General features: G+C 45.6%; 1 protein-coding gene and 1 pseudogene across 9 annotated transcripts in view; one reads left to right on the top strand and one right to left on the bottom strand.

The window, feature by feature from the left end:
* Nucleotides 1-1,857, bottom strand: part of LOC308484261 (interferon-inducible GTPase 5 pseudogene) — a 77,845-nt pseudogene extending 75,988 nt beyond the window's left edge. Inside the window, exon 1 of one of the 3 annotated variants that reach the window (XR_013991440.1) lies at nt 1,718-1,857. The product of XR_013991440.1 is annotated as an interferon-inducible GTPase 5 pseudogene (transcript). The remainder of the gene's footprint in view (nt 1-1,717) is intronic. The other 2 variants (XR_013991441.1, XR_013991442.1) reach the window with 2 other exon arrangements.
* A 432-nt stretch (nt 1,858-2,289) lies between these two features.
* LOC308484100 (interferon-inducible GTPase 5-like) lies at nt 2,290-24,203 on the top strand. Of its 6 annotated transcripts, none has more exons than XM_081018664.1 (5): nt 13,634-15,032; nt 18,015-18,087; nt 18,628-18,710; nt 19,538-20,218; nt 21,797-24,203. In XM_081018664.1, the coding sequence occupies exons 2-5, from the start codon at nt 18,043-18,045 to the stop codon at nt 22,983-22,985; spliced, it is 1,998 nt and encodes a 665-aa protein (XP_080874790.1). In that variant the 5' UTR covers nt 13,634-15,032; nt 18,015-18,042; the 3' UTR covers nt 22,986-24,203. The 6 variants fall into 6 exon arrangements, with proteins under 6 accessions (XP_080874788.1, XP_080874787.1, XP_080874790.1 ...); XM_081018663.1 differs by lacking the exon at nt 13,634-15,032 and adding an exon at nt 16,067-16,754; XM_081018662.1 differs by lacking the exon at nt 13,634-15,032 and adding an exon at nt 2,290-2,690 and having other exon boundaries at nt 18,015-18,710.
* Nucleotides 24,204-25,934: the final 1,731 nt, after the last annotated feature.

Raw genomic sequence — 25,934 nt, 5'->3', positions numbered from 1 at the left:
CATGGTTTACGGGGGGGGGGGGGTGGAATCAATTTACTTAGGACATATCTCTAAGACCAGTGGGTTGTTTGAGCAGCAGTTGGTAGTATTTCAATAAAGTGAAGAATTGTGCCTGTTGTCAATCTCTCAGAAATCTCTATGTGCATGCATTCACACATAACCCTTAAAACATGTTTATGTGGGATGTGGATCTTTTTTGAACTCAAATTATTAATTCTTCTAGAGATGTGTCTAAAAGAAGCATTTACACCGCACTAAAGATTCCCTTTTTTGGATAAAACTTTGGATAAAACACTTCATAAATAAATAAGTCAATGCACTGTGCATATCCCTCGTATATTTTGGCCAAGTCTTGTCCTGCCACTTTTACAAAAGTCACCAGTAAAAAGAAGAATGTTTTTAAAAATGTCATCAAGGGGCAGGTGAAAAAAAAGGAGCCAGAAGGTCGAAATAAGTGATGCAGAAAGAGCCCAGAAATATTCTTAAAGGGCAATACTCAATACTGGGGGAAATATCCACATTGGGTTCTTGTCAACTAACCTTTACTCAGCGATGACTCAATGAAATTCATAACCATGCCTAAGATCCATTAATTTTAATAGGTCTACTCTGAGTCAATGTTAGTTGAAGACAACCCATTATCAGTAACATTATCCTGTCCTGAAAGCTATATAAATATAATGAATAAATAAATAAATAAATGAAATACAGCTATAGGAAAAAAGAGCTATGAGAAAGTCACAGAATCATAGAACTGTAGAGTTGGAAGGGACCCTGAGGATCATCTAGTCCAACCCCCTGCAATGCAGGAATATGCAGCTGGCCCATACAGGGATCGAACCTGCAACCTTGGTGTTATCAGCACCATGGTCTAACCAACTGAGCTATCCAGGCTCATCAGGCAGCACCTAGCCAGAACCAAGAGAAGCTCCAGCATCTTCTGCCCTGCCCTGCCCCGAACCCTTGCCATGCGGTTTTTCTAATCAGAAGTGGTGCACAGATACCGTTTTTACACACCAGCAAGTGCTGGGACGCAGCCGTGTTCCTGGGGGGGGGGGGGTCTGCAGAGGGATATATTGAATTAACACGCGAATTAACACGTGAATTAACATTGGCTTCAGGGCAGTTACTTAAAACTCTTATGCTTTGCTTGTGCACTAAGGGGCAGCCCCGATGGTCTCTGCCTCTTCAGCACTCAGGGCATTGTTTGCAGAATAGAAGTTGCTGTATTCCTCTGTTCTGCACCCCGTTCCCCGCTCTGACAAAGAGGGTGGGGTCATGAACTGCACATTACAATGCTGATAGACGCCTTTTATTAAACTCGGGTGCGGGGGGGAGAGGGGGACACCTTTATAGTAGCACGAGCTCTGCTTGCTCCCTGGTAATGGCATGTCATTTATTCCCTTTGCCGCGGGGAAGAAGGGCAGCCTTCTCCAACATCATTGTTAATAATAATATTATTGTTAATAATAATGGTATGATATGATATGATATGATATGATATATGATATCACAATAGCTATAATGTAATGGTTAATATAATAACAATAATAATGTAAAAAATAACAATAAAAAGGTAAAAGGCAAACAACAACAGCAACAGCAATTGTTTCCGCCACCCCCACCAAGCGAGGAGCTCAGAGTCTCCTTTAACGCAAACAAGCTCAAAAAGAAACGGAAATCATTCAAGGACGAGGAGAAAAGTTCAACTCCTTACCTGCTGCCGGATCGATTTTCTGCAGCCAAGCTCAGTCGTCTTCTTGGAGGTTTTGCTTCGAGGTTTCTCGCGCTTTTCTCTTACCTTCTCTCATTGTTTGCCTCTTTTATACCCTCTCTCCCTCCTGATCGTCACACCACTAAAAGCAAAAAAGAAAGCGAAGGTAACCAGCGAGGATGAGATAAGATCGCAACAAATAGCCGAAGCCGCATTTCTGGCCAGAGGGAGCTCCAAGCAGCCCGTTTACCAGCGGGGACGCTGCCTTTTCTGGGAAGTCCCAAAGGATCACCTGTGGAAGCATCCCATGGAAGTATTCCTTCACCTCTGCTGTTGTTGCCTCTGTGCCAGTCTCAGAAGCACCTGAGTTGTCTGCACTTAAGCAGCGTGGCATTGAACAAAGAGGACTACCCAGAGCCCAGCCTTCCTACTACTGCAGTGTAGAATATTTGCAAAGAACTGTAGAAATTTCCTAGATTTTTTTTAACCTTCTAGTTAATAAGGTGCATTCATTGATGTGCTCTGAGCATGAGTAATGTTGGATAAAATCCTTAGGCTGTGGTGTAAATGGCAAGCTGGGGGAACAGAGCAGCGCTATGAGGAGAATTCGGCTGATCAGGACACGTGGCGTCCCTGGTTGCACAACCAGACCAGCATGTGCAGTACATCAGATGCGCACTCGGCACAGACTTATTAATATAAGAATGCAATGACAACAAGGTTCTGCCTCATGTCTGAAGTGTGTCAAGTTCTTTCTTCCAACCCGCTCTCTGCATAGACCTGTTATTTGCATTAAAAAGATGGGGGGGGGGAGGGTTGGCAGTGGAAGGATTGCATTAGCATGTGCAGAGATACCGTACTTTGTTCTGTTTAGGGAGCCCTTTCAACACTAACAGGAGAGAGTGTGAGCAGCTGAAGTGAGAAGACAAATTATCCTATCCTCAAACAATTGTTTGTCAAGGATCTGGAGGAGCAAGTAAGTCTTAACAGAGGTCCTTCAAAGTCCTTCCCTCACAGCCTGCTTTCTCCTTGCTCAGCTGGCAGGCTTGTGATCCCAATGATGTTTGATCTCCTGCTGCTCTGAAGCTTTTCCCTAAGATTAATAGCAGCATTGCGGGGAGAGGGATTATCATCAGAATCATGGGATGGGGAGGGAAAGTTTCAAACTGCCTGCAGAGTGCTTAAAAGGAGGCTGGACAGCAGAAGTTAACAGTTATCTGAAGCCCACCATACCCGATTGCCCATGTAACTAGGCAAACTATCTGGAACCTCCCCTTCTCCCACCTCCAAGATGGCTGATCAGTGGAAAGGTACATTGTAAACCACATAAGACTACGCAGTGGGACAAAAGCAGTCTGAGGGGTGCAAATGGCATGCTTCTGAAGCAAAGTTAGAAGACCTCCCTCTCTCTCTGCCGAGCAGTGGCAAGAGGCTGTGGGGTTCCTGGCATGCACCCAGGGTCTGTGGTCCTTTGGAGAACTGAGACACGGCAGGGGGGTCTTTTGCCACCACTTATTGGATGCTGTCAAGCTTCCTGAATAATCTAGCTGAGGATGCTGAAAGGGTTTGAAAGAAAGACCTAGGACTGGAAGAGTGTGAGGCAGAGCATCTCAGGGCCAAGTAGGACTGGCATGAGACATGATACAACCCAAGGTGGGGTAATAGGAGCTGCTGCTGCTGCTGCTATGGCAAGTCTTCCCACTTTGGCACCCCTTTTCTTACCCATTTTGGCTGGTTCTAGAGACAATGGAGCAGACCCTATAGCTGATTTGCCTTACCACAATACGACACAATCAAGCTTTTTAAAAAAGCAACAATTTTTGTCAAGTCCTTTGGAGACAAGTGTGCCAGACAGGTACACCACTGCTCCCCATTTCCTGTATGGAACCCAATACTCTTATGAATTGAATTGGCCAGGTTTACTCAATGCACCCTTAGAGATTCATTCATTAGTATTTCAAATACTGAAATACTAAATAAGATGGATAATAAATACTAAATAAGATGTGTAGTAGAAAAAGAAGTATGAAATTAGGTTAAAGGTGTGTGAAAGAAAGTAATAGAAGTGGAAAGAAATTGCAATTGAGTAGATTGGAAGTCCAACACAAAGGTGGGGTGAGGGGTGGTGAATGGTGATGGGAAAAGGAATTATCTGTGGGATTGAGTGTAGGTATGTTTGAACACTTTTAAGGATTGTATGAAATGTATGTTTTAAAAAATTCTAAAAAAAATAAAATAAAATAAACATGTCGTGTCCACAGTGAATGCTATTTTTAACTGATACTTTTAAAATATACTCCGATGTAAACTAGACACATTTGTCATATTGATGTAACATGCTATCGAAATCTTTCTGTGTAATTTCTACCCAGACAGGACTTTAAGAAAGAGAATTCTTTGATTTTGATGTAGTTTTATTAGATGTTGCTAAAATTATTTTGTTAGATGATATTAGGCAATAATCAAAATCACTGTAGAAGTTGAAGTGTAGGTATTTTGGGCATATAGGTTTTTCCTTTCTGAGGCTGCAGATTTTGTGGAAGGTAATCTTGCTTTTCTTCGATAATGGAGAAAGCTTAGGAAAAAATACCTCCTTCAAAGGAGAATTTGGGAATAAATATCCATTCCTTTGAGCACCCCCCTCTTTCATTTGACCCATATAATATTTTGCTTCCTGCCCAACTCTAGCCTTGCTGATTCAGGCAATTATAATTTAGTTAAGATTTAGTCAAGGTTTCTCAGCCTTAACAATATTTTAAATTGGTAATGGTAACTTTTATGATGTTTTTATGTTATTAACCTCATTTATCTTATTTTCTGTAGTGCTCAGTTAAGTTCCACCAAGTACTGTAAAGGAAATGTGTTTGCTACGTGCCTGCAGACTCATCCTTGAACACTGAATTTTCTATGTTGATATGAAGGGGGGCTAATTCTCTTCTTCAACATGACAGTCGTCATAAAGGGAACTGAGATGAGAAATTTGATTGCTGCTTTGTAGAAATCGAGCTTAGATTTCCCCCTGAACAAAGCAAAACTGTCACACTGCCCGCTCTCCTCTCCCCTTTTACTTTCAAAATGCTTTGCTGACACTAATGCAGCAGCCCCTCTTTTCTCCCTTGCTTTGCAGAAGAGGGTCATCTCTCAAAGGGAGACATTCTGGGTTAGGTGGCTGGGGAGAGTTGCCTGCACCAACATGTTTCCACAGGGGCTAGAAATTGTTTTAAAACATAGTTAAAAGTTTGAGATTCATAAAGTAAGGATTTCCACATTCTTTCAGACAACAACAAACTACCCCAAACTATTGTAATAGGTCTTAATGACGTTTGATATCCTTACTACCTGTCTCGCTGCCCAGCAGTTTCCTTGCCTGAGCCAAAAGAACCTCTCAGAGAAGAAGAGTTTGGATTTGATATCCCGCTTTATCACTACCCAAAGGAGTCTCAAAGCCGCTAACATTCTCCTTTCCCTTCCTCCCCCACAACAAACACTCTGTGAGGTGAGTGGGGCTGAGAGACTTCAAGAAGTGTGACTGGCCCAAGGTCACCCAGCAGCTGCATGTGGAGGAGCAGAGATGTGAACCCAGTTCCCCAGATTACGAGTCTATTGCTCTTAACCACCACACCACACTGGCTCTCAGAGGGGGTGTTGAGGAGTCATAGATGGCTGGTTTTGGGAGACTTCAGCATCCATGCCAAGGTGACCAGCTCTGGGGTGGCTTAGGACCTCATAGCTGCCATGACAACCATGGGGCTGTCCCAACATGTCAACAGCCCAACCCATGTGGCAGGCCGCTCCCTGGACCTTGTTTTCTCAACTGGGCAAGAAGAGCGTGATCTGAAAGTGGGGCATAGTGCCATCAGTCCCTTGTCCTGGTCAGATCACTTCCTGTTGAGATTTAGGCTTTCAGCACCTTTCCCCCTCTGCAGAGGTGGGGGACCTGTTAGGATGATCCTCCCTCAGAGATGGCTCTGGGGGATTTCCCATCATTCCTTAGTACCCAGTCAGATACGTGATAGGTACGTTGGGTTCAGCTTAGGTTATTTATGTTATCATCTCACACTCCTCAATTCTACCCAAGCCTCTTGTTTTCTGTATAGGACTAGATTTAGAGAGTATTTATGTGTGTGCTATGTATTACGAGCATGTATTAATAAACTTAGGGACGTGGGTGGCGCTGTGGGTTAAACCACAGAGCCTAGGGCTTGCCAATCAGAAGGTCGGTGGTTTGAATCCCTGCGACGGGGTGAGCTCCCGTTGCCCGGTCCCTGCTCCTGCCCACCTAGCAGTTCGAAAGCATGTCAAAGTGCAAGTAGATAAATAGGTACCGCTCTGGTGGGAAGGTAAACGGCATTTCCGTGCGCTGCTCTGGTTCGCCAGAAGCGGCTCATTCATGCTGGCCACATGACCCGGAAGCTGTACGCCGGCTCCCTCAGCCAATAAAGCGAGATGAGCGCCATAACCCCAGAGTCGGCCATGACTGGACCTAATGGTCAGGGGTCCCTTTACCTTTACCTTTACCTATTAATAAACTTTCATGCTGAATGAAATTTTCCTTGGTTTGAGAAGTCCTTCTTCATCTTTCCAGCCAAACCTGAAACCAAGAACTGGCGATACCAACCCATGCTCTCCAAAAGGAGCTGGCTCCACAAACAGTGGTGGAGCTAGGTGCTCTGCCTTCTGGGGCAGGGCTAGCCGCCCATGGGGGCAGGGTGAGTGCTCCAGGGGGGTGCTGAGAGGCCTTGGGTCCCTTTTCTTCCCTCCCCCCATTCATTCATCTCTCAGCCCCCCAACAGTCTCCTCTGCAACCCCAATCACCCTAGAGCCTCCCCTTCACCCAAAAGACTCACCACCCCAGTGGCCTCCCAAGACAAGCATGGAGAGGAGATGAGATGAGGAGGAGAGACAGAGAGAGGGGCCTTTTCCGGACTGCTCTAGGGAGCCCAGCTCTCTCACTCCCCTTAACCCTTATGTGGTCGCACCACTCAGAGATTCCTGCCCAGGGGGAAATTGCACAAGGCACTGGGAGGGATCCAGATCTCACCATGAGATCCTGCTAGATTCAGGATATGACTCGGCAATGCTTGGCTAGGCTCCCATGCTGGGAAAGGGGCATACATAGGGGCCAACTCCAACGGGCCAACTCCTAGGGGCCCAGCTATCTTGGAGTATGTGATGACATATCGGAAGAGCGATAGGTAGAATGGGCCAATTGTGGCGCAGCGGCACGATCTGCCGGGGGGGTGTTGTTACGCCCCCCCCCCCCAGGATGACACCCAGGGCGGACTGTCTCCACCGCACCCCTTCCTATGTCCCTGTCCACAAAGTGTGGCAGTGGGTGCTAACTAAGCAGTTAGCACAACAGTGTGTTAATGCAACGTGACTACTTTAGTGACACCTGCCTTCCCATCATTATTCAATCAGGAGGCAAGCTGAGTAAACAGAGGAGCTCTTATTTCAATCTTGGCCCATGAAGGGGTCCAATTTGGCCTCCGATCACAAAATTTTCCAAACCACGTCCACCGGCCAAACAGCTGCCATCAGCTGATGGGCAGGTGCATGGTGTTCAGTTCTAGGTTGGCTCCAGGTGTTGGCTAAGACAGCAGGGAATGGGTGCAGGCAGTGAAAGCAGCAGGATTTAATCTCGCAATTATCAGCTGTTAAATCCTGTTCTGTATGGCTGTGAGTACCTGCTCACACAGAGCCCCATTTTTTGTAAGTGCTGGATGGAAGAGGAAAAACACAGTTGTTGTTGTTGCTTTTGCTGCTGCTGCTTCTGTTGTTTTTAAACACCCTATGGATTCACTATTAAATCATATGGCTAATGGTGTTTAAGTTTTATTTTACAACCTGATCAGCAGGACCTTTTATTGCCCATCTAAAGACTGCTGAATCTCCCTTTGAATGAAAAGACAAGTAGTTTGCATTCTAAAAATCTCTTTTATTAATCAAAATTGTCCTGGGAAATAGTGTTTAGTTTTCTGGATTCATCATTGTCACAAACTCTCAGATTTTTCCACTACTGCTGCTTCACTGCTTTGGACAGAATTGGCTGCACCAAACTAGTCTTCCTGTGCGTGCTTAGCTTCTGCTAGTCTGGCTGGAGAGATTTCCGTTTGTTTTTGTTCTCCAAATGGTTTACAATGGAGAGGAAACAGAGCCACCCAGTTTAGGTTTCGCTTTCTCAGAAATCAGCCATTTGAGCAGAGCTGTGTGCTGGCAAGCAGCCAGGAATTGCGTGTCAAGACCCCACAGCCACCCTTTCGTTGAGAAATAACTCAAACAAGGACACGGATATTAGGTTAATGTTATTGGGCAAAATTTTGGCCACATCTTTATTGATTACAGAATGTGAGCGGTATTGGCTTAGGCACTGAATGGTCCTGACTATATCTGACTCCTGCCCGATGTGCAGGAAGTCCGGTAAGGGTAAACCCCCGGAAGGGGAAGCCCTGTTGACCTCCCCCTGGTGTTCCTGTCGGGGTCGTGTCCTGACCCGGGCTTTGGACAAGATCAACACCCCTGGATTCCTTTAACGGAATACCCTTAAGCTTGTAGGGGCAGGTGATGGCCACACCTCCCCTCCCCCATCACAAGGTCAAACAATGTCTAACCGCCACAAGAGCCCAAAGGCTCACCACCAAATACCCTTACACCTGTAACCAATGCCTCAAGTCATCTGCAACATCGGCCAGCCATATATCATTCCTCCAATTGGAAAGGGGTACATCATCATCACAAAATAGTGCCATCTTGCTGAAAACTATGGAAGGGTGCGCGATCACCAGGCCACCCAACGTGATAACCTTCTGTGAAACAGAATGATTCAAGTGTTTTCGGACACAATCTGTTGCGGCTGGAGAATTGCTGCCACACCAAACGTGTCTCTCCAAGAGCAGCGACCAAAAGAGAGTCTTTTTCGGGAAATTCAGTGCAAGATTGTCCAAGTCCTTTTTGATATTGAAGAGCAAGTCCACGCCTTTCCAGCAAGGCAAATCGTTCTCACCCAGCTGCAAAACCAAAGCGTTGGGGGGAACATGTGCATCCACCCTGGCCTTCACAATTGGCATCATCTCTGCCCAGTGCATCCCATGTCTCGCTACCCAGGAAATAATGATGTGGGATGGAAAACCCATCTGGCACCCCTGGCTGCTAGCTGCCACCTGTTCCCAGGCCCAATGGACGATACTGTGTCCCACAATCCAAATTTCTATGCGGTTTGTCCCTGAAAAGCAAGAAAATGACAGAGAAGTGTAAGTGATAGGTCTGTTTTAAATTTTGGAGTTGTCGCGGATATAACTTTTGTATGCGTTGGATTGCCAGCGTCCCATGTCTTTTATTCTGTCCACTGGCAAACCCCAGTGGGCTGCCATTGTGGTGGGCCCGATCCAAAAAGAGTGGTGTTTGAGTTTTATTTTACAACCTGATCAGCAGGACCTTTTATTGCCCATCTAAAGACTGCTGAATCTCCCTTTCAATGAAAGACAAGTAGTTTGCATTCTAATGTTGTAAACAAAAATCTGCCCTTTTCACTTATGGGATTAAGTGGCCACAGCAATTTCTTTCAAAGGGTATAGACTGACGGAGGAGGGAGGCTGACAAAGGGGGGGGGGGGAGTTGAATTGCAAGGACATTCTCTCACATTTGAAACCTCAAGACTCCGTGCTCCAGGACTGAAAAGATATGTAAAAGATCATGATTGCCTCAAAATATGCAACTGATATTTAATTAGTTTGTTGTGTGATATTATGTAGGAATGCTAAAATGTGCCTGGCAGTATGTTATTTCCACAAAGGGGCGACCCAATTATTGTGTGTACTGTAATTTTTTTTATGTTCAATGTTATTGCTTACATCAGTGGAGGATTCTCATGCATTCTGAGCCTTCTGATAGATCAGGCTATTGCGTAATCCAGTATTTAGATTAGATCATGTTCCACCTGGCGCACTCTGCGGTGTGCCAACCTTCCTTACCCATTTTAAAATGTGCTAAAACTCATTTGTTTTTGTTCTCCAAATGGTTTACAATGAAGAGGAAACAGAGCCACCCAGTTTAGGTTTCGCTTTCTCAGAAATCAGCCATTTGAGCAGAGCTGTGTCCAGGCAAGCATCCAGGAATTACCAGCAACGGGACATTTAGTCCTAAATACATTGCCGCGCCAATTTATTGTTTGTGGATCATGACACATTGGTTTAATCAGAGGTCAGCAAACTTTTTCAGCAGGGGCCAGTCCACTGTCCCTCAGACCTTGTGGGGGACCAGACTATATATATATATATATTTTTTGGGGGGGGGGGAGAATTCCTATGTCCCACGAATAACCCAGAGATGCATTTTAAATAAAAGGACACATTCTACTCATGTAAAAACACGCTGATTCCCAGATCATCTGTGGGCCAGATTTACAAGGTGATTGGGCCGGATCCAGCCCCCGGGCCTTAGTTTGCCTACCCATGGTTTAATGCACCTCCCTCCTCATCCCCATGAAGTTCCACACATAGCCCCCTTCCCAGACTTAGATCTTGGCTTCAGAGGAATCTGGAAGGTCCCAGTCAGAACCAAATTGTAGCACCCTGCTTGTGGTTAACGCTTAGCTGGAATGAAATATTCAACGCAGCAATAGAGAAATTAAAATAATAATTTATTTGTCAGACAAATAAATGATAGGCACAGTGGTATATGTTACCAAAGCTCTGCCCCCCTCCAGCCCTGATGGCCAGCACTTATATTTCCTCAGCCCAGCCCCCTTGCTCCTCCTTTGGCTGCCTCTGTCCAATCAGCCTGGTTGAAATTCCTATTGGCTGTTTGCTAGAACCAATCATAAAAGATACACCCATTTCCTATTACCTTTTATGGGAGACAAAGAGCTATATTTCCTTCTATCCATAAATGGCAGACAAGTAGCCATATATCTTACATTTGCCTCGACAAGGCACCTTAATTACCAGATCACCTTTTGCTCCTGTTGCCCCTGCATTCCAAAACAAATGGCTGAAACAAATGGCTCATGGTATTAAATTCTGTCTAAACAGAGATCTTGGGTTCACATTCTTACACACCATCAATGAAATAAGAATCTAACATAAGAATCTAACATTTCTTACTTTCTAAATCCTTTGCATAATTACATTAAGCCAACAAATCTCATACATAACATAGATAGCTTTTTAGAAGAAAAGGCCTTTGCAAAGTAAAAAAGGAACTCAGTAAAAACAGCTTCAAAAGAAGCCTCTTCAGTTTACACCCCCCCTTTCCCAGCCAGCTGCTTTTCCCATTAGCTCTTCCCAAAATTTATTGCCCTTTCTCTCAGTATACCTTAAACCTTAGGAAAATATGGCTAGAGTCTGGTGGGAGGCACATGGTACTATTTTCTGTTAAACAATAAATCTTACTATTTACCAACTCTGAATTAGTGTTTTTGCAGCTTGATTGTATTCTGTAATATGTAGGGTCAGTGTAACATTTGCTACCAGCCTGTAATTCCCTTTTACAACTTTGAGAAACTTGTCTCCTGCTACTGCTATAAATCGGGGGGGGGGGGGGGCTTGTTCAGGAGAGCAGGAAGATAAACAACTGCCAAAGTACTTAGCCAGCTGGTTTCTGCCTGGCATGAAACATACAAACATTTGCAAATATATCTTTAAGCTCATTTTAAAATACAGGCCTTGATCAGATGCCTCAAAATCACATTTCAAGTTGCTTTGTCGCATTGTTGTTGTTGTTATTCAGACCCATGTAAATGTCAAAATAGACAACCAGATGCCTGTGGGAAACTGGAAAGAAGGACCTAAGCACAAAAATATTTTCCCCTCCCGGTGGTCTCCAGCAACTGGTGTTCAGATGCATTGCTGCCTCATACTGGGGAGACAGAGTATAGCCATTGTGGCTGGAAGCTACCGCTTGCCAACAAATGGTTGATGAACACCAATGCACTTTCATCTCAAAACCCACATCTTTAAAAGGGGTTTTGCTCAATGTATTTTTGCATATTATTTCAGGACACCTGCGCCACAACCAGCTGGGCTATGATGCGCCGGGGGGGGGGATGATGGCACACAGCGCTGGTGCACCTGTGCCATACCCTCCAACATTTCTCCGATAGAAATAGGGACAGCCTTACAGAGCTGTATGGAAGTGAGAGCTGGACCATAAAGAAGGCTGATCGCCGAAGATTGATGCTTTTGAATTATGGTGCTGGAGGAGACTCTTGAGAGTCCCATGGACTGCAAGAAGATCAAATGTATCCATTCTTAAGGAAATCAGCCCTGAGTGCTCACTGGAAGGACAGATCGTGGAGGCTCCAATACTTTGGCCACCTCATGAGAGGAGAAGACTCCCTGGAAAAGACCCTGATGTTGGGAAAGATGGAAGGCACAAGGAGAAGGGGACGACAGAGGACGAGGTGGTTGGACAGTGTTCTCGAAGCTACGAACATGAGCCTGACCAAACTGCGGGAGGCAGTGGAAGACAGGAGTGCCTGGCATGCTCTGGTCCATGGAGTCACGAAGAGTCGGACACGACTAAACAACAACAACAAACAGAGCCTTAGCTAGGTGATCTTGAGAGCCTGGCAGAACTGTCTAGATTGTGCCCCCTAGCCACGGACAAATTGGCTCTTCTTTCTGTCTCTCCTTCAACCCCCCCCCCCAGCACCCATTCAGTTCAATTCCTCACACACTTCACCTTGTAATGAATTCCCTTTTGTAATGAATTCTGATTGAAGGAGACCAAAACAGAGAGAGGACACCAAGATGGGGAAGGCTGACCTAGATGATGGTATATAGGCGTCTCCTCACTTACTTGCGGGTTATGTTCCAGGGCCTGGTGTGCATAAGTGAAGTCGCATAAAGTGGGGAGCACCCCACTTTAATAGGGAGGAGTGCATGGGAGCCGGCTCCTTGGGGTCAAGGTTCCTTTGCCCCTCCCTAAAATATTTGAGAAGGCTGCCCCCCCCGTTAATGGGAATTGCCATTCAAATAGTGTGTGTGTGCTCCATCTTGATTATACAGGGCAGTGCTTACCTGCCCCCCCATATATTTTATTCAAGTTGACACTCTTGAAGGAGGGTGTGCTAGAGGAGAGAGATAGAGAAGTGACTCTGGAGTAGGCAGGCTTTGAACTTGGCGACTCCCTCCCCCGCGTCCGGAGAGGCAGGGGCGCTGGCAGTGAGGTGGGCTGGGCAGTGTCAGGGGCTGAGGCTGGTGCAGGGGCGGAGGAAGGTGGGTGCGGTAGTGGCGATCTGCCCTGGGTGTCACCACTGAGGGGGGTGACAAAATGCCGGGCGGCACTCACCACCGGCCTGCACCGTGTCTCTCCTGGGAGTGATGCAGTGGCTTCGGTGCCCGCAGGCTCCGCCCTGTGCCAAATGGTCCACCTGCCGCCTCACCCTCAGCTGTAGGGTGGCTGACTGGGAGGAGGCAGGCAGACTCCTTGGTGGCCCTGCAGAGCGTCCTGCCCCGACTGGCTCCGCCCCACCATGGCACAGGGCACATGTGCCACCCAGGCACCCTATCAACTTGCTCCACCGCTGGGCTGGTGTACCTTCCTGGCCCCGACCCCAAGCGAGGTCCGGGAGAGGAAGAGCTGGTGCCTCATGGCCAAATGGGACGGGGCACTGTGGCACGCACAGGGAGGACCAAGTGGTGAGGGGAGCAGCTGGGAGCAGCTGCTGCCCAGCACGCCTTCTTCCCCATCCTGCCTGGGCTGTGGGCAGTGAGAGCTGGCCAGACAGGGTGCCTGGTGGAGGGTCTCAGCAGCCGATTTTGGACCCCCCCTGCCTGCGCCTCAGGCGGGGCCCCACCTAACTACGGCTTTGTGTCCTAAGGAAAACGGGACATTCCAGGGTCAGAAACCAGGGTGGCTTCTGTAAACCCAGGACTTAAACTTGAAGGGTCAGCTGTGCGTGGTGGTGGCTGTAAAACTGAGAGGCGGATGTAGCTGTACAGGAATTTCAAGAGCATTTTTTAAAGCTATTTACCTAGGACTTTGTAATAACTATAACGTTGCCCGCACCTCCCCTTTCATGATGTAACCGTGATGTATGAGTGATGTAGTTTGGGTGGGGTATAACATGGGGATTAGCAGCTAATAAAAGTTTGGGGGCTCTTTTGTTCGGGGCTTCCATCTTGTTCCACCTTGTGGCAGGTGGGAGTGCTGTTGCGACAGTCTTCAATAAAGACCAAGCCTACTGGCTGCTGTTTTGCTCTGGTATTCCTGGCTGGTGTCCTTGGTTTTTTTTTTGTCCAAGGGAGCCCTCAGATTTCTCCGTTAACAGGTTATATGCCTTGCTTCAGGGTTGTACAGTGGTACCTCAGGTTAAGTACTTAATCCATTCCAGAGGTCCGTACTTAACCTGAAACTGTTCTTAACCTGAAGCACCACTTTAGCTAATGGGGCCTCCCGCTGCTGCCGTGCCGCCGCCACACAATTTCTGTTCTCATCCTGAAGCAAAGTTCTTAACCCGAGGTAATATTTCTGGGTTAGCGGAGTCTGTAACCTGAAGCATATGTAACCTGAGGTACCACTGTATATGGTGTACATCCTGGACTTGATTCGTATGTTAGGAAGTAACCAGTAAAACATTTGTTACAAACATTACCATTCAGCCTGTTGTGTTCCATACGTTGTGTTAATTGCATCTGCGTAACCAGGTATTGTATTTCTTTTGGTCTGCAAAGCCAGCTTGTCCTGCAGGCTCTAAAGCCGCTCAGCACCTTGCAGAATATCAGAATGTTTCAAAAAATTAAACTATTTCCTCTAAGATGCCCCAAACCCCCACAGCTTTAGAGCCCTTCCACTTTTCGCAGCCTATCAATGTAACAATGCAAAAGCAGACAACAAGGAAGCCGTCAAGGAATAATATCTGGATTGTGTGGGCTTGCAGACAACTCGGGTGCTGCTGAGACTGACACAGAGGCGACAACAACGGAGGTGAAGGATTAACCACCTCTGATGCTTCAAGTTTCACAAGGGATCCTTCGGGACTTCCCAGGAAAGGCAGAATCTCGACCCGTCTATCAAGCAGCTGCTCGGTGCTCCCCCTAGCGGGGAATGCTGCTTTTGCTATTTGCTGCCATCGGGAAATCGGCGATTATCACCATGGGAGGGGAAGGGAAAATTTCAAACTCTCCTGCAATCTTACGGTGTCTTCGCTCGCAACTTCGCTTTCGTTTTTGCTTTTAGTAGTGCGACGAGCAGGAGATAGAGGGAATAAAAGAGAGAAAGGAAGAGAGTTGGAAGGAGAAAAGTGTTTAGAAACCTGGAAGCGAAATATCCGAGGAGTGGACTGAGGTTTGCTGTAAAAAAATCGGGCTGGCAGCAGGTGAGGAGCTGAACTTTTCCCTTGCGATTATGATGATTTCCGTTTCTTTTTGAGCTTGATCGACTCTGAGCTCCTTGCTAGGCGGGTGGGGCGGGGCGGTCAGAGTTGTTTATTATTACTATTATTAATGTTGGAGACGGCTGCCCTTCTTCCCTGCTACAAAGGGAATAAATAACATGCCTTCACTATTGACCTAGTGCTACTATAAGAACTTTAAATAACTGCTCTGAAACCAACCCGGGTCTCCCTCCCAAACGATGCTGCGTGTTAATTTGACATACTATCCTTCTTTAGCTGCTAGAAAGCTGCCCTCCTCCTTCTCCTCCTCTTGGCGCCTGCCTCTTTTCCTTTCCTTTGGGTTGACACAGTGGAGAGAGAAGCTCTTCGGAAGCTGTCCACATAGTCGCTGTCCCGTCCTTCATCTTTCTCTGTTCCTCTTCCCTGTTTACTAAAAAGATTTGCAAACATCCTCTGGGACTTGCAGGGCTTCCTTTCCCCCTGTACTCAACTCTGTCACACATATTTTGGTGCCCAAAGGCTGTTAGTTTGTTTTTGGGAGTGCACTAGGAAACAAAATGTGTAGTTGGGAGTAGTGGTGTACCGTGGGTTGGCGGCACCCCCAGAGAGGAGTTCTGGGCTAGGCTATGCTGGGGTCAGCCCTTCCATGCCTGCTCCCACCTGTCTCTGCCACCACATGTCTGCCCCCCCACACACCATCACTCGCTCACTTGCCTGCCACCCCCCTGTCTCCCTGCCTAACTCAAACTCTATCTCCGCTGCCGCAAGTCCTCTGCCAAAGCCTGCCACCTGTGCCAAGGCCACTGATGTACTTCCTTCCTGAAGCACGCCAGCTGCTGCAATGGAGGCCTGGTGGAGGCGGAGGTGCCTTGCGGTGACGGCAGATGAAGTGAGACATCACCTGTGTGGGGCAGCCTGGTTGTGCCTCCTCAAAATTTTGCACCCGGGGCAACCACCCCTCTGACCCTCTGCATTCTCTTGACTGCTGGGGAAGGCTTTCTGTGCTTGCTTGGCTTCTGCTAGTCTGGCTGGAGAGATTTCTGTTTGTTTTTGTTCTCCAAATGGTTTACAATGAAGAGGAAACAGAGCCACCCAGTCTAGGTTTTGCTTTCTCAGAAATCAGCCATTTGAGCAGAGCTGTGTGCTGGCAAGCAGCCAGGAATTATCAGCAATGGAACATTTGGTCTGAAATACATTGCTGCGCCAATCTACTGTTTGTGGACCATAATATATTGGCTTAATGCATCTCCCTCCTCATCCCCATTAAGTCCCACACATAGCCCCTTCCCCAGACTTGGATCTTGGCTTCTGGAAGGTCCCAGTCAGAACCAAACTACATTTCAAGTTGCTTTGTCACACTGTTGTTGTTGTTGTTGTTGTTCAGACCCATGTAAATGTCAGAACAGAAGAGTTTTGCTGGATCAGGCCAATGGCCCACCAAGGCCAGGCTCATATTCTGAGAACAGAACTCAGTTCACTGTGAAACCACTCTGCCTCACTTCCTTGTTGGCTGTTATTCATAGTTCGGAAGGCAGAGGGAAGCGAAGCCTGCTTTCACTGTCACTGTAAAAAAAATATTTCAAAGTGTGCCATGTACCAGATAAGTTTTTCTAGATGCAAGAGAAAGCAATTGTCTCAAACAGCTGTCCAACTTGTCACTGTAAGGGAGTCGCTGTTTTTCCAAAGAGCTATGGGCTGCCAATGGTAAACAATTTAAATTTGCTGATTGTAAAAGTATTTCTATGCTGCCTTTCAGCTCTCAAAGGAGCTCCCCCCTAATTACGGTAATTCTGTTACTTTCTTTGCTCACTTTCCCATATTTCAACCATTCCTACTATTCAGCAGTGTATTCAGCAGTGAACGTATGTTTGAAAGGAGCACAATCAAATATACAGTGGAACAGTGCTTTTTCCCCCTTTTAAAAAGGTTTAGGGGTACTCTCATTTTGACTCAAGAAAATCACCATTTTATAGTTCAAATGGGGAAAAATAAATACAGTAAATGGACAAAAGTACAAAGATTCAGAAAATGTTTAGGGGTATGCGTACTCCCAGAAGAAAGCACTGCAGTGGAACCTTGGTTCTCAAACTTAATCCATTCTGGAAGTCAGTTCGACTCCCGAAACCGTTTGAAATCAAGGCACGGCTTCTGATTGGCTGCAGGAGCTTCCTGCACTCTAGCAGAAGCCGTGTCAGACATTCAGGTTCTGAAAAACGTTCACAAGCCGGAACACTTACTTCCGGGTTTACAGCATTCGAGAGCCGATTTGTTCGACAACTATGCAGTTCGGGAACCAAGGTACCCCTGTATATCAGAGTTTCTCTCTCCAGGAGAAACCCTCACCAGGACAGGAAGACCAATTTATTCAGTTTGAAGGCTTCTCATCAAAGCATTGCAGCCATTTCAGGGGGTTTAGGCAGGAAAACTGAGAGGCAGATGAAGCTGTACAGGAATTTCAACAGCATTTGTTGAAACTATTTACTTAAGATGTTGTAATAACTATAATGTTGCCTGCATCCCAATTTCTGTTCAGTAAGAGATTCCTGGGGTTCCAGTGCTAACCCAGAACATGGTTTCCTTGGAATGCTCAATGGAGTTAAACACTAATGTGAGTACAGTGGTACCTCGGGTTAAGTACTTAATTTGTTCCAGAGGTCCGTACTTTACCTGAAACTGTTCTTAACCTGAAGCACCACTTTAGCTAATGGGGCCTCCTGCTGCCACCGCACCGCCAGAGCACGATTTCTGTTCTCATCCTGAAGTAAAGTTCTTAACCTGAAGCACTATTTCTGGGTTAGCGGAGTCTGTAACCTGAAGCGTATGTAACCTGAAGTGTATGTAACCTGAGGTACCACTGTAGTTTGAACTGGACCTGGAAATGAACTGGCAACCGATGCAGCTGTTTTAAAAGAGGACTTAGATACAGAAGGCATTAACTGCTGCAATATTTCTGTTCTTATTTAGGTGTGATAAATCTCACAGAAGAGCAGCCATGGCTTGTAAGAGCAGCAAACAAGGCACATTAGCTCAAATGAAGCAGCCACCTGGCAAACGTACCCTTGATATCGCCATCGTAGGGGACTCAGGTGTCGGCAAATCATCCCTGGTCAATGCCCTGCGAAATATGGCAGATGATGAGCTTGGTGCAGCTGCGGTCGATGTGATAAAAGGTACTAGGGAACCAACAGGGTACTTGTACCCCCAATATCCAGATGTAACCCTTTGGGATCTACCAGGGATTCAACCACCTCTGTTTCCGGCAGAGAGATACATAAAGGATATGGATTTTAAAAAGTACGATTTCTTCATCCTTGTTGGCGAAAGAAGATTGACTGATGATGCCATCGTGCTGGCCCGCAAAATTCAGAAAACAAACAAGGGTTTTTTCTATGTGTGCACCAAAGTGGATGTTATGATATTTGCTGAAAGCAGGAAACTAAGCTTCAATGAGGAGAAAACCCTTGAGCAAATAAGGAAAGATTGCTGTGAATGTCTGACAAAGGCTGGGGAGTCTTCTCCAAGGGTTTTTCTCATCTCAAGGTGGGATTTGAGCATGTACGATTTCCCCCTCCTGCAGAGGACTCTGCAAGATGAATGTATTGATCTCCAGAGGCGTGCCTTACTACCACCCCAGGACCCAGGAAGGAAGATACACAATAAGTATGTTGGTTTCAGCTGAAGCCAAACTTTATTCAATTACATATCTTCACCTCAATATGAAAGCAAACTTGTTTAATGTTTCTTTTTTCTGTGTTGTTGTGGCTGTACCCATATATAAGGATGTAGAGACTATATCTCCCCTCACTTTCCTCTTTTAGTTGACTGTACCCCACTCCAGCTCCTGGCATCAAGCACTAATAATAATAATAATAATAATAATAATAATAATAATAATGTTATTTATACCCCTCCCCTTGTTTCTCCAGAGTCTTGCTCTCTTGCACAAAGACCTTAACAGTGAGGTGGGAAGGACGCAATGGGGTTACCTGATAACTGAACTGATAAGCCTTGCATTGCATGAATCAGGCCTCTATGAAGTGGGCTATCCATTTCAATTTCCCTGAATCCGATATTGTATGTTAGGTGTAAAGAACGTTTGGCCCTCCAGATATCACTGAACTACAACTCCCATCTTCCTTGCCCATTGGCCATGCCTGCTGGGGCTGATGGGAACTGTAATTCAGCAACATTTGCTGCTTGTAGCACAAAGCTGTGCCCACCCCTTTCCCTTATAATGGGGTGGCAGTGGGTGTTTCCTTGTTGGATCAATGTCTTCACTTCCCTACTCATGTGTGGCCACTGCTGTGGCACCTTTGAACTGCAGGTATTTGTGGGGCGGTCTTTAGGAAAGGAGTCAGTCTTTCATATATTTGTTTATTTAGGACTTTAATGTGAGCCATTTGGACTGGGCCTACAAAGCAGCTATTTTAAGCAGGAGCTTTATGTAAGAAGGAGTTAACCATTGCTATATTTCTGTTCTTACTTAGACCTGATGAATGTCCCCGAGGAGCAGCTATGAGTGCTAACAGCTCACAATCAGACACATCAACTCAAAGAGAACACCCACCAGGCAAAAGCAGCCTTGATGTTGCCATCACGGGGGGGCCAGGTGTCGGCAAATCTTCCCTGGTCAATGCCCTGTGCAATATGGCAGACAATGAGGAGGATGCCGCCATGGTTGATATGATACAAGGTACTAAGGAACTCAAAGGGTACCTGTGCCCCAGCTACCCCGACGTAACTCTCTGGGATCTGCCAGCAATCGGAACACATGAGTTTGAAGCAGAGAAATACGTAAAAGAGATGGATTTCAACAAGTACGATTTCTTCATCATTGTTAGTGAAATAAGCTTCACCGAGCACGATGCCATGCTGGCTCGTGAAATTTGGAAAAGAAAGAAGAGGTTTCTCTATGTGCGCACCAAAGTGGATGTCAGTATAGCTGATGAAAAAAGAAACCCACACTTCATGGAGGACAAAACCCTTAAGGAAATAAGGAACTACTACTGTGAAAATCTGGCAAAGGCCGGGGAGTCGTCTCCAAGGGTTTTTCTGATCTCAAATTGGGATTTGAGCATGTATGATTTCCCCCTCCTGCAAAGGACCCTGCAAGATGAATTTATTGATCTCAAGAGGTATGCCTTAGTACTAAGCCAGATACTCGATAGGTATGTTGGGTTCAGCTTAGGCCATTTATGTTAGCATCTGATGCTCCTCAGTTCCTTCCAAGCCTCTGGCAAGGCTCTTGCCATTTAAGTTGGCAGGGGGTAGAGCACAAAGCAAACTGTGTCTGGAGGTTTCAGTTGCAGAAGGTGAATCCCTTCTCTTTGTCAGGGTCCTTCCTGACTCAAACAATACATATAAATAATAAATTATTATTATTATTATTATATTTGAAGTAATGGCACCCTGTACAGAACCTTAGTAAGGAACTTAGCTGTCTTATGTTGAGTCAGAACATTTATTGAGCTAGACCTTGTATTGGCTACATGGACTGGCAGCAGCTCTCCAGGGTTTCAGAAAGGGCATGTTCCCAGCCCAAACAGGAGGCGCCAGCGATTGAGATCGCCTGCATTTGATGCAAATGCTCTGCCACCGAGCTATATGCCCTTTCCATATAAATGAGGAACACACAATGGTTCTAAGGCAGCCTGAAGTGTCCCATTTCATTAATATCTCACCTGCACACACCAATAGCCTCCAGACACACCCTGAGCACTGTCTTGATCCTCAGTTTCCCCCTTCAACCTTTGGGCTTCAGGGCTGAAGGTGGGAAGCCCAGAGTCTCCATATGGGTTTTGTCTAGCTGGCTGGTCCGTTCACCTTTTCTCTGGTGTACAGCGTTGCAGCCAGTCAGCCGAGCCTCAACAGTTTTCCGGTGTAGGGGGAGGTACGCTGCCTCCCCTCCCTGCGTCACAGCCAGCGCAGTCATCTGTGCTGGCAATAGCCCTAGCCAATCTGCGGCCAGGGTGGGTGTGGCCATGGGCCATTTAAACTTGGCATGGCCGGCGGGCCGGCTGGCTTCCTCTTCCTCGCCTCTTCATCAGATCACCCTACCTACCCACCCTCTTTTCATGCTTTGCTCTGATATGACCTTGCTATGGCAGTTGTGGGTCGCCATGTTGTTGGGGCCGGGCCAGGCAGGAATTTTTTCCACTTGGCAAATGGGCACCGGCCATTTGGTTTTCACCCACCTAGTAGCAATCGTCACAACTTCTGTGAGGTTAGGCATTGGGTAAGCCTTCGTTTGGATGGAGGGGAGGTTGTTGCCTTGCTTGCCCCTCCTCAGTAAGGGTATCCTGTTAAAAGGATCTGGGGTGTGAATCCTGTCCGAAGCCTGGACGTGGGCTAGGGCCATGTCGCAGCCCCTGTGGGGACTCCGCAGGGTGCCACTATCTAATGTAAGTTATAGGGCACCCCCTATTGGTGGTTTATCCTTCTGTGGATTCCCTGCAGATGGGCGAGAGTCAAGATACCGCCTGGCTTCACCCCAATGCCTGAGCCAAACCACTCACATCTGTAACCAATAAAGTTGTGGCCTATTTGAACACATAAACCAAAATATTCCATGTCAGTGTGATTTATTGTTCTCCTGGGAACTTTGTGGCTCAGGTGCCTTGGCATGCAATAACCTCCATCAGTACTACTCTTACATACATCAGTTCACCTTCATGCAGCTATATCTAGGTTGTCAAAGAAAAATATGTAGTATTTTTTAATATTGAAAATGCTTTTTTCTTTCCTAGATCAAGTGATTCATCTAGAAGAGCCAAGTGGTGTGACATCTCAACTTTTATTGCTGACTTGGAAAATATGAAGGCTGTTTTAAGACAAAGAAATCTCCCAGGTGTGGTAGTCCAGATTCGGCAAGAGTTAGATTTGCTAAGCAATGCCACACTTGACATTGCCATCACAGGGCATACAGGTACTGGCAAGTCTTCTCTTGTCAATGCCTTGCGGGGTATGTCAGATTGTGAAGAGGGCTCAGCTAAGACGGGGCTGAAACAGACAACCATGTTTGCGACAAAATATCAGCACCCGAAGTTCCCCAAGGTGACACTATGGGATCTACCAGGAATTGGAACAGATGAATTCAAAGCAGATGAGTATCTGGAGAAGGTAGATTTTAGCAAATACGATTTCTTTATCATCGCTTCAGAACGTTTTACAGAGAGTGACACCCAGCTGGCTCGTGAGATTCAGAAAATGAAAAAGAAGTTTTACTATGTGCACCCTAAAATTAATCTTAGCATGGCTGCTGAAAGAAGGAGACCCACCTTCAATGAAATGGAGACACTTGAGGACTTAAGGCAATATTATTGTGATAAACTGAGAAAACTGGGAGAGGCTTCTCCAAAGGTTTTTCTGATATCAAATTGGAATTTGAGCATGTATGATTTCCCCATTCTGCAAGAAACCTTGCAGAATGAACTGAATCATCTCAAAAGACATGCGCTCCTTCTCTCAATGCCAACTTTCTCAAGAGATATCCTGGAGAAGAAGAAATCTGAGATGAGGAAACTTATATGGAAGCAGGCCCTTGTGTCTTCCTATTTTGGCTGTGTGACTCGGTTAGCTCTCAAATTACCTTGGCATATTTCCTTCTTGGTGACAACACTCAAAAAGTTCTGCATGTCTTTTGGGTTGGATGAAGAGTCCCTGTGCAGTCTTGCAAACCGGGTTGGTAAACCTCTAAGTGAGCTGAAATCAGTGATTAAGAAGTCTCCACTGGCTAATGAGATCAGCGAAGAATTTGTACTTGATCTCTTGGCCAAGAGTGAAGCACCGACAGTGCTAGAACAGATTGTTGAGTTCATACCTGTGTTGGGCAGTTCCACTATTTCTTTCAAAACCATCTACTACATGCTGCAATGTTTTCTGCAAGATGTCGAGGAAGATGCGGAGAATGTTCGTGCAAAAGCCTCTGAGCACTGAAAGTCCCAAATAAAGACCAGACACCTATCTGCTAGTGTTTAGAGATCTGCTAGTAACATGGAATCCACAAAATCAATGTCTCAGGGTTTTTTGGGGGGCGGGGGGAGGAAATGGTTTTGCAAGTAAAATTCTTTATATGCTTTTCCTGTTTATATTGTTAAATTGTTTTGGGTATTTCATGGAAGTTATTCATACATGAAACAAGATAAAGAAAACAATAGAAGCTGCAGAGTTCATGGGGAGTACTTGGCTGTGAGTGCCATGAGCACTTGAAAAATCAGGGTCCTGAACTTAGGTGATCTATACATATAAAGAACAGAGGAACTTTAAGGTGAAGGACATATCAAGGAGATTTTGCATTAGCCTCTAAGAATAAAGGGGCCCTTGAATGTCCTTTTTTATCAGTTGATTTGTGCTCATGATATTCTTGGGGCTATACTATACTATACTATACTATACTATACTATACTATACTAGTTTCAATATGTTTTGGGGATGCTATACTACTTCCTTTCTGATCAGTGCCCTTCCTGTAACTTCATGTTGAAATCCCATAACTTTCCAAACCACAAATGTTCGGGATGTTTGCTTTGTTTTTGTCCCACTTTTCTTGTGCTCCAGCCCTTCTGGATGATGCGGTAGTATTGGGAAAACATGATGTAACAACTCATAAAGCAGAACAAATGCCCCACTAATGCACCAATATACTATTACTGCGTCTATAATATGTTGCAGAACTCACCCACAATAGAACGCCAGTTTGTAGGGGCCCTAACCTGTCTTACATTACTATTTGCATAGATGTGCGATAGAGTGTTGCGTCACACAGAGCTCTGAGTGGGTCCATATTGTCAGGCACTCATCTTGGAAGAGAATGTGCTGAATGGGGGCCAACACCCAGGATGGAAAGCTGTTCACTTCTTCAGAACAGGGCTGGGGACTCTCCAATGTTTGATCACACCAAAACAAAGCCCAGATTTTGGACTGGATTAAGAAGAAGAACCGCAGCCCAGTGGGAGGCCAACACTCTGTCTATTTGCTCTGGTTATGCCACCAATTCCTTCTATAAATTGCCTTTGCAACAGAAACTTCAGTATTTGATGGGAAAACAGTAGTTTGTTTTCTGTATAGGACTAGATGAGGTTTAGTGAGCTAGAGTATTTATCTGTGTGCTATGTATTACGAGCATGTAGTAATAAACTTGCATACTGAATGAAATTTTCCTTGTTTCGAGAATCGCTTCTTCATCTTTCCAGCCAAACCTGAAACTAAGGACCCTCCAGATGTTGTTAGATTACAACTCCTATCAGCCTCAGACATCATGGCCAGAGATCTGGGAGGGAGGAAGCAAGCAGCCATGAATTAACAGCAGTGGAATATTTAGTCTTAAATACATTGCTGTGCCAATCTATTGTTTGTGGATCATAATACTCAGCCTGTTAACAACTGAAGCTGGGCTCAAATATACCATCCATGTTTAAAATGCAGGTTCCATCAAGTATCTTTGCAAGCATTGAATGAAGAACATCCCAGGTTCTGTTGCTTACATCTCCAGTTGCAGTGATGCTTTTAAAAAAGGCAACACCGTGCATTATTAATGTTTAAATCACCAAACAAACAAGTCAGTGCACTAATGCATGGGTCAAATTGTGGATGACTTGCTAATTGAAACAGATTGCAAAGGCCTGTAGTTTTCAAAATATGTCTGAAAGAACGACTGTCCTGCAAAGAAGACAGAGATGGTGTGTTGTGCTGGACCTCAGACTCACTGCATCGATATGGTCATGTCTTCGATTGAAGCTTTTATTACCTTACACGACCACCACATGAGATAAAAGGTACCTTCTTTTTCTTTACATTTCCAGCAGGTATTTGTACTTGTTCTATGCATTTTTGCTAACTGAAGGTGGAAAAGAAATTAAAGTCACTCTTTGCCTGAATCTACTCATCTGCTGCTCAAATTGAAATAATTATTTGACTCAATCCAACATTTGGTGGCATTTCAAGGGAGCCCTGAACTGCTTGCGGGAAAGATGGCCTAAGAATGTGGCCCTTTGATAAGTGCGATTTATATAGCGCTTGGCAGGGATGCTTCCAAAAACTGTGAAGGGGAAAATTCTACACCCATTTGGAGTGTGTGTGTGTGTGTGTGTGTGTGTACCATTGAGAAGTATAAAAATCCACATAGACAGGAGTCTCACTTAAATCACAGTGCCATCATGGCTACATGAATAAAAGGAGGCTTCCTTCTGCTGCCCTCATGGTAAATTCACAATTACTTGGAAATAAGCACAATTTTCCTTTATAAAATGATAATATATTTTAAAAGTGACAATAAGAAAATGAGCAGCTGTAGCCGTGTGACTGGCCAGTACATCTCTGAATATAAAACATTTAAAAAACAAAACAACAAGAAGAGAATGCTATGGTGATCCACCATCAGCCCCTCTGCCACCCTCTCTGTAGTCATTGGCGAAGACTGGGGCTTGGCTGCGGAGTCCTGAATGTCACCTGGAAGTGCTTTAAAAAAAGCAAAAGCAAACTGATGTGGAATCATAGAGGACTTAAAAATGGAAAAATGAGAAACAGAAAAAATCTGAAACCAGCAGATTCATCCATCCCTATTCTAGGGCATTTTTTCTGGTGGGGGTGGGGGGCGGGGATGCCATGGTGGTTGCCGCAAAAACACAGAAATCCAATATGCTTCCAAAGAATGAAAGTGTGATGAGACACCCTGGTGGAATCCTACGCACATGTAAAGAAACACTGTGAAAATGCTTTTTAAAAAAACATTTTGAAAAACACATTGAATTTGCCATTGCTCACTGTTGCCATCTAGCATCACATTTGTATGTTTCACTTCACAACACACTTAAAACGTTTTTGTTTGCACCTGTATAGCTGAGTCGTCCCCTGATGCAAGCTTGGGCACTGTCGCAGGAACCCCCC

Source organism: Podarcis pityusensis (assembly GCF_964106645.2).
Source record: "Podarcis pityusensis genome assembly, chromosome: 8".
Classification (NCBI taxonomy): domain Eukaryota; kingdom Metazoa; phylum Chordata; class Lepidosauria; order Squamata; family Lacertidae; genus Podarcis; species Podarcis pityusensis.
This window is presented reverse-complemented; position numbering and strand designations above follow the sequence as displayed.